The sequence below is a fragment of the Trachymyrmex septentrionalis genome, unplaced genomic scaffold (genome assembly GCF_001594115.1).
Source record: "Trachymyrmex septentrionalis isolate Tsep2-gDNA-1 unplaced genomic scaffold, Tsep1.0 scaffold137, whole genome shotgun sequence".
Lineage (NCBI taxonomy): Eukaryota > Metazoa > Arthropoda > Insecta > Hymenoptera > Formicidae > Trachymyrmex > Trachymyrmex septentrionalis.
The window spans coordinates 30,196-38,897 of record NW_017304512.1 but is presented as its reverse complement, the minus strand read 5'-3'; the positions used below and the strand labels follow the sequence as shown (position 1 = coordinate 38,897).

The 8,702-nt window shown below is 29.9% G+C and overlaps 2 protein-coding genes across 4 annotated transcripts in view; both read right to left on the bottom strand.

Annotated features, from left to right (window-relative positions):
* LOC108757308 (glucose dehydrogenase [FAD, quinone]) overlaps positions 1–1,038 on the bottom strand; it is a 7,232-nt gene extending 6,194 nt beyond the window's left edge. For 2 of the 3 annotated variants that reach the window (XM_018501786.1, XM_018501787.1), the window contains exon 1: positions 693–1,038. The gene's annotated coding sequence lies outside the window, so the exon portion shown is untranslated. Of the gene's footprint in view, positions 1–671 lie in introns of all 3 variants that reach the window. The other variant, XM_018501785.1, reaches the window with a different exon arrangement.
* Positions 1,039–1,700: 662 nt separating this feature from the next.
* The window catches only part of LOC108757306 (glucose dehydrogenase [FAD, quinone]-like), a 7,205-nt gene continuing 203 nt past the window's right edge, over positions 1,701–8,702 (bottom strand). Inside the window, exon 2 of the mRNA XM_018501781.1 lies at positions 1,701–3,824. Within this exon, the coding sequence (XP_018357283.1) occupies positions 1,909–3,786 (1,878 nt within the window). The 5' untranslated portion in view covers positions 3,787–3,824 and the 3' untranslated portion in view covers positions 1,701–1,908. The remainder of the gene's footprint in view (positions 3,825–8,702) is intronic.

Genomic DNA, 8,702 nt, shown 5'->3' with positions numbered 1-8,702 from the left:
CAATTTCAAATTAATCAAATCCGTAAATATTAAATGACTTCGTAACTTCAAATATTGTGCATCCATATTTGTCTTTCTCACATAAATGATTCTAGAATAATATTAATATTGGCGATCGATTAGTAATAATTGCGCGAAATTCAACAGTATATTTTTATCTTTATATCTTTGTTATTTGTATTTATTTTATTTAATATAGTATACTATATAGATATAGTATACTATATATAGTATATAATATAGTATACTATATATAAATAATATATAACATTTCAGATTTCTGTGATTTTGACCAAAGCGGATATGTGATTCAAAAAAATATAACTAAAAATTTTAACAAGTTTTCTTATAATTAAAAACATATGTATTGAGGGATACTAAACATTTCCACTTTATACGTAATTTTTAACTATTAATTTGGAACTCTTAAATGCAAATACGTAATATGTTTTTAAAAAATAAACTTGCTTGGTGCTTTGGTTAGCAGAATCGTGTAGAATTTGAAATCGATACATAAATCGATATATAACTGATATAAAGCATAATTATGCAACTAGTCAATATGTACATTAACTAATTGCATAATTATGCTTTATTATTTATATACCGATTGTCAATATTAATATTTATGTACAATATATGCATGTGCATGTCTTATGTATATGTACAACCTATGAAAGAAAGATCATTACGGCGCAATAGACGTCGATTAATTTCCTTTCTCCAGCAAAAATGTTACACTGCATTATGACACTGATACAAAAATATCTCGACGAAAAGATAGAACGGAATCACAGGTGCACGTGGTATCAAAATGCTGTTGCGCGATCGAGCAGTCTAACGTGGCAGAGAAAGCGAAAGACTGAGACTTTAAGCATTATGTTGGTCTTATAAACCACGAACACTTACCATTACCCTAGTAAAACACATATCACCTTTCCCTTATTCTTATTCCACAAAATGCACGTTTAATTTTAAATTAAAATTCAGATTAATAATAAAAGTGCATTTGACTTAAGGCAAAAAAAAGCCCAGATAAAAAATGTTAAATATCTAATTTTATGAAATACGTTAATACGTGTTACGAATGTATTCACAGCAAATTAGACGTAGATAATTTAATAAATTTGTGTGCTTAAACATACATACATCCCCCCCAACACACACAGAAACACACACACACAAAATTATATTAATATTTGGAGTAATGTTTTAAGTTATACAGGGCTGTATATTTAAAATGTTTTAAAACATTATTCGTTGTATATGAATTATGCGCATACTTGCTTATGTGCACATTGAGGAAAGTTTTACTTTCGCTGATTTTGAAATCACTTTTTGTTACATTTTACCTTTCCTTTCCAATTCTATGATATGAATACATATATACTTGTACATGATGTACGTATTTCAAAAATGTTGAGACAAAAGAAGAGGGCAAAAAGAAAAAAGTCATAATAAAAGTATTTTATATACTTTTATAACTTTTTATATATTAAATTACAAATAAATTGCAAATATAATCATGAACATTTTAATTTTTGTTGTGCACATTATAAGATAATAGGTTGTACACAGAAAGAATGGTTTTGCTAAATTATCTAAAAATTTAACTAATACAAATTTGAAAACAATTTTATTGAATCATTATATATCTTATTAAATACTTATTAAAACTATAATGTAATAAAAAAGCCCCTTTTATATATATTTATTAGAGTGCAGTTTGACCGCTATAAAATTTGTTTTAATAAAACTCGGGTTAAACACAAACTAGGGTTAAATATAACTGACATTTAAACTCGTTTAATTAATTGGTTTTATATATACGGGAAATTGAAAAGGATGAAAGCGAGAAGAAATTACACGAAATAAACTTCTTTCAAAATATTAAAACTCGCTTTCCTTTCACAACTCGTCCTTGCCGTCTGTAAGTGCCCAATCCTCTTTAATAAAATCTGCGCCTTTTTCGGCTATCATTATCGTTGGCGCGTTCGTATTTCCACCGGTGACGGTCGGCATAATAGATGCGTCAATGACTCTTAATCTCTGTACTCCATGAACTTTCAAACGAGGATCCACGACGGCTGTAGGATCACCTTGAGGACTCATTTTCGCCGTTCCAACAGGATGGAAGACCGTAGACGACATATGTCGCAAGTTACACTTCCAATATTCGTCGGAGTCGAATTTGGTAAGACGGCAATCAGGAATATCTATGTGATGCAACCTGAATTCGTGTCGCTTGAATGTCTCAGTGTTAAGCATTTTTTTCACGAAATCTACGGATTTCAACATAGTATCTAAATCTTCCTGCTCGGAGAAATAGTTGGCGTAAATCCTAACAGGATCCGCCGGATTTCTGCTACGTAGCCGTATCTCGCCCACGCTCTTCGGTTTTAACAGAACCGAAAAAAAATTGAGCATATCCGCCTCTGTTAGAATTTCTGTTATCTTTTGAATTATCTCTGTGTCCACGTTAAGGGCGTTATACATTTTAGTCGCTGTGGGTATGTGCCATTGTGGTATGTGACTGTTCATAAACTGAATGTCTGGATATTTAGCGCTCGGATCGTGTACGTTGACGAAACCCATAAGATCGAAGCCACCGATATTTGCCAGAGGTCCTCGATTGTGAATTAAATATTCGTAAGCAGTGTCTAGCATAAATGTAGGTGACGGTGGTGTCGCGCTCTGATTCTTGAAGGTCAAAGTTAAGCCGTGCCACATGATATGATCTTGAAGATTTTTGCCAACGGGTAAATTAACGATCGTAGGTATTCCCATTTCGCGTAGATGCTTTTCGGGTCCAATACCTGAAAGCATCAAGAGTTGCGGACTGGCGATGCTGCCGGCCGATAAGATTATCTCCTTCGAGGCTCTTACATCAATTGATCGTCCGTCTTTCAAAGTCATACGCACTCCAACTGCTCGAGTATTATCCAGGAGAATAGCGTCAGCTCGAGTCGACTTCATCACGTACAAATTGCTCCTATGCTTGATCGGCGACAAGAAAGCTTTTGAAGCGCTCACTCTATGACCTTTATCTAAGGTTCCTTGAGCTATGCCATATCCGATAAATTTGTCACCGTTGATGGTATCTAGAATAGGTACGCCCATCTCGCGAGCGGCTTGCAAGACCGTTTCCTGCAGTTTCGGTTGGCTAAAATTGTAATATCTGATGCTCAACGGCCCGCCATGACCGCAATATTTGCTTCTCCACTCGTCACTATGTCCATGACCGCAGCTTTGAGATTTTTTGAAGTACGGTAGAACTTCGTCGTAACTCCAGCCCTTGTTGCCCATTTGGGACCATTCGTTGTAATCCCTTTCACTGCCATAAATGTAGAGCATGGCATTCAGCGTAGAGCTACCGCCGAGAGCTTTGCCTTTCGACCATTTGCACAACTTGTTCTTGTTATCAAGGCAGGCAAATTTCTCGGGTTCAACGTCATAGGAATAATCCTCTGATGAATGTAATTGCGCGAGAAATGCTCCGGGAACTTCGCTCAGTATCGAGGGATTTTCGCCAGCTTCGATCAGCAATACTTTCCAGTTTTCTATTTCAGTCAAACGATTGGCCAATACGGATCCAGCACTTCCACCGCCAACGATGACAAAATCGAATTCTCTATTAGAAGTCGCAATTTCCTCCGAACGGTCTGGAGGATAAATGCCATCGCTCAAACTACATTGCGCTGTCAGAAGCGTTTGTATCAGATACGCAAAAACATTTCCGGGACTGGTAACTGCAGCATTTGCAGCGTTAGCCAAACATGTTTCCATGTTGATTCAGTTGGACGTCGTCAAACGATGATTCAATTCTGTCGAAAGAAAATATATTATAATAGACTAATGTTATTTATAATTTATCTTATATATAAGATTGTCTGAAGTTTTATGTCATAGATAATCTTAAAATTCTATTCAATCAAGGAAATGTTCATCAAATCAATTTATATTAGAAAATATCATCAAGATAAGAGCACTTTAAGAATTCAAATGAAAAAATAAACAAATGGCTTGTACATACATTTAATATTTTACTTTAGAATAAAATTTGTAATATATTTGTCCGAAATTTCAAGATTCTCAATCACAAGTTCAAAACAACGCTAAACATCGATAGTGCATAGATTTTAAACGATTTAAACGTAAGACAAAACAAAATAAAAATCTTCTTAAACAAAATGCACTAAATTATCTATTTTGTATACTTTTTGGTTGATTTCATATTTTTATTTTGAGCTATTCACAAAAATCTCTATATTCTTCTTCACAACAAGATTCAAGTTTCTTCGAACACTTCTCTATCTTCAATGATTAACAACGATAATTCCAATTATTTTGTTATAACCTTGCAACACGTATTCAAGTTATATTCTAGAACATGATGTATAATTGTATAAATATTTGTATAAATGTTTGTAGTAAAATATCTTGTACAATTGGGAATATAATTCTCTCAAAATCTTGTATACTGATGAAGTTATCCACAAGTTGGAATAAAATTTCTAACTCGTAATTATCCAATTTATTTGTTAATTAAGATAATAAAAAACAGCTCTTTAGAACAACAAATTCAATATAAAAAATAAAGGGCTAGTGAGCCAAGCTGGTGTTCAAGCTTGTTCTTGCTTATTATATTATTTAATGTATAAATTAACGTTATTTAATATAAAAATTAACGTTTTGACACATTAGGTATTCTCAATGTACAAATGTTAACAGTCATAAATTAAAAATAATAGTCGCAAAATCGTATTATAATATATTGATTTCATACGCATACAAATTTAAATGTCTTATTTCTAAACAGATGTTGTAAATCATGTTGTTGATTGCTAATGTCCACTTTGGTTTTTGATTTCCGTCTTATAATTTAAAAGGTATGCTTAATGAGATGTCCAAATTATAAAATTATATACGCCAGCGACAGTCTTCAAACATGTTTTAGAAGGATGAAGGAAATTTCATGATTGTTTTTAAATCGTAGTTATACAAGTTATGACAAGTTTCTTCTTTATAACAGTATTTTAATGACTTAGTTTCTCAAAAATGGTCAATATAATATTGAATTAACTTGTCATATTAATAACAGTTTAAAAGCAATCATGAAATTTCCTTTGTCCTTCTAAAACATGAAGACTCTCGCTGGCACATATAATTTGGACATCTCATTAAGCATACTCTTAAATTATAAGACGGAAATCAAAATGGACATTAGCAAGTATTATAATGTAACTATTTGTTACGATTTTATAACTATTATTTTTAATTTGTGACCGTTAACATTTATACACTGAAGATGATCTAATATGAGGGATCAAAATGTTTATTTTTATATTAAATAACGTTAATTTATTCATTAAATAATGTTACAAGCAAGAACAACCAGCTTGGCTTACTAGCTCTTTATTTTTTATACCTAATTTATATTTTTTACTAAATTTTCTGATATTTATTTGCTGAGAATGCAAAAGCTGACTGAAATCTCTTTTTGGATATCTAAAGCAAATTTTTCAAAATATTTTTACTAAAAGAAAATTTTTGTATATGCTGAGGAGAGCTACGTCAAGTCCGAGACGTGCGATAACGTGAGTTATATAAGTGGAATAATAGAATAAAATAAATTAATTAGTTGTCACTTTGTATGCTCGTTTTTAAAATCTATTAATCTTGTATTTGTTTCTGTGCAAAAGATGTTTATTATCGTAATTATGATGATATAAAAAAATTGTAGAAATTAGTAAAAATAGAGGTACTTAAACGACATATCTTATTTAAATAGCTAGTTCGTATTCAATTCTTTAAAAGTCATTGATAGAAATTAGAATACATCTCGAATATGTAACAGGAACGATTATTTCATTGTGTCTATTTGATAAATACAAATATTCTATCTTTCAATAATAACTAGTTGTAATCATTATAAGAAACACGCACTTATACATAGCTTCGTGTTAAAATAATAAAAATATCGAAATCAAAAAGGAGAAAAATAAAATTGCACAAAGTGATAAATAATGAGTAGAATTTTTTACTAGTAAAAAAATAAAAATAATATATGTACAAACTATTTTTTACATTACGTATTAAAAATATACCTTTTAAAATATACACGATGGCGTACGAAATGTTATACCGTTTAATTATCGTAAATTACATAACGTTATGTAATTTTATCTTTGTTAATCAAAATATATCTTTTGTTAATTTCAAAGAAACGTGTTGACTCTTACTTTGCCCGTTACTTATTATCATTTAGTTTATCTGACAAAGATTTATGTCGGAAGATCAAATATTAGTGCGCGTCTCCCAAAAATTGTGAAGCAAAACGATATTTATATTAAACGTTATATATTTGAGATTTTTCGGGTTAGTATAATTAACTTTATATCAGTTCTATACTAATTTGATTGAAGATAAATATGTTATACACACATAAAGAAAATGGTATAGTATTTCATGTGCCATCCTGCATTTCACGAACTACTGATGTGTGTACGTTTTACTTTTATCCTATTCCGACTCGTGATGTCATACCTAACAGAATTTCTACAAACTACAGAATTTCCTCATACGTTTAAGAAATCGATATTCTAGTTTTAAGATAATTAAATGTGGTACGAAACATTTACGTTACTCTGTATTGTATGTTCTCGTATTTCAGATCTGTACATATTTTTGGCCTTTCTTTTTCATGTTTTTACTCTTCAAATTTTTTATGCTTATACATAGTAACTCATTTGTATTACTTCTGAAAATTTTTATATTTATGAAAAATTATAACGTATTTTTATTTAATTAATTTATTTCATTTATTGTATTGTATATTAATTGTATATAAAAAAAAATATTTGTAATGTAATATTTACCATCGATTACCTTATATGAGCAAAAGAATTTTTCTATGTATTTAAAATCACTGAAACTTATTTACTTCACCTTTACTTCAAACAATGTGACAAAATCATATACTTGAATTGTTTATTATATCGCACGACGTCTTGTTTATTATTGAATTTAATCTTATGGATTGCGATTGAATTTCATTATTTCTTACCAAGGACAGTAAGATGATATCTCAAAGTGACCCTACACGGTCAATAATATTGATCAGTAATATTGAATCAGTAATACTGACAATATGCATTAATGTTTTTTGTATTTTTACAATCTTACACGATCAGTATTATTATTGACAATATATTTTACTTTAGTTTTACGTATAATATCTATTGCACTATAACATACTGTCACATGGATCTTAATAATACCGAATGTTCGAGAATTAAAACCTGTCAAAACCTATCAATCCATCAATATTAATTATATACGATCAGTAACAGTGTTTGTTAATATTGACAGTATTATTGATATAGGGTCAATTTACCTTTAGAATGCAACGATTTTTTAAATTCACGTTAACTTATACAGATAAATGTATTTCATTTAATCGATAAAAAACTAAAGTATACTGTAATTTTTTGTAATAATACAATTTATTGAAATTAATTGAATTTGTGTGAATAACATAGTATGACTTAGCATGATACAGATAAATACTGCACTTCCTTTTAATAAGCCAATCACTTTAGCATTTAAGAAAGAAATAATTGCCAGAAGGCTGTTTATTGTTTCATATGCTTTATTTAGGCGTAAATATCATAGGTTTTATTTTGCGTCCATGATTTTAAGAGCGGGAGGAAGATAATAATATAAGCTAAAAATAGTATGATTTTTTACTTTTTGTGCTATATCTACGAAACTATGCAGAAATTAATAAAAGTCATACAATACTTTTTTCTGTTTCAGTAAAAAAGGTGAAAAATTGCTTGTAAATATCATTTTTTTATATTTTGCCTCCGCAAACGTTTTCAACACGTCGGATAAGACTTGCATACGATATTATTTGAAGTAGACTTTATAACGAAAAAGATGCGACTATGAAGAACTCTCTGCGATTAACAGAATCGGAGATATGAAGTCGTGAAATTGGGTCTAGAATCATTTTTCTCAGATATCCACTTTTTAACTTATAAATTGCTGTTTGCTTACAAAGAGATTCTTTTCGTGTACAAAATAAATGTCTTACACTTCTCTCCTTCAATGTCCTTCTACAAAATAAAGATTCAATTATTTCATATTGATAATTATTATTGCATTTACTTACTGATAAATTGACAAATATTTCGCTCGAAAGACGACCTTGAACAATTTGTATAATTCTATTTTTTGAAAAAAGTCTATATAGACATACATATATACACAGTATTAAAAAATGCCGAAATTGTTTTAATTTGTATTTTATTGAATAAAATTAAAAAAATAATATTTATCTTCATCGATTTGTACAGTTATACATTTGTCGAAATCATCTTGAAAATTGTTATTGCTCATATTTTTGGTTTCTTCAGAATTATCGCAATTTCTATTCTGACATTCTTGGCAAACACGCTGTACCTGTTTTACGACTACCTGTCTTTTACATTCCTGTTTTGCACTTGCACGAAATCGTAGTAAGTATCAGCACACATTTTGTTATCAAATCAATACCACAAATTATAGAAATTAAAATAACAATAAATAAATAATCGTTATATTCAAAATATTTACTGATTTTAGTTATGTAAGTCGTATCGTTTCTCTTGAATCTGTCACTATACAAAGATTCATAAAAAATAGTAACAGTTTTATAT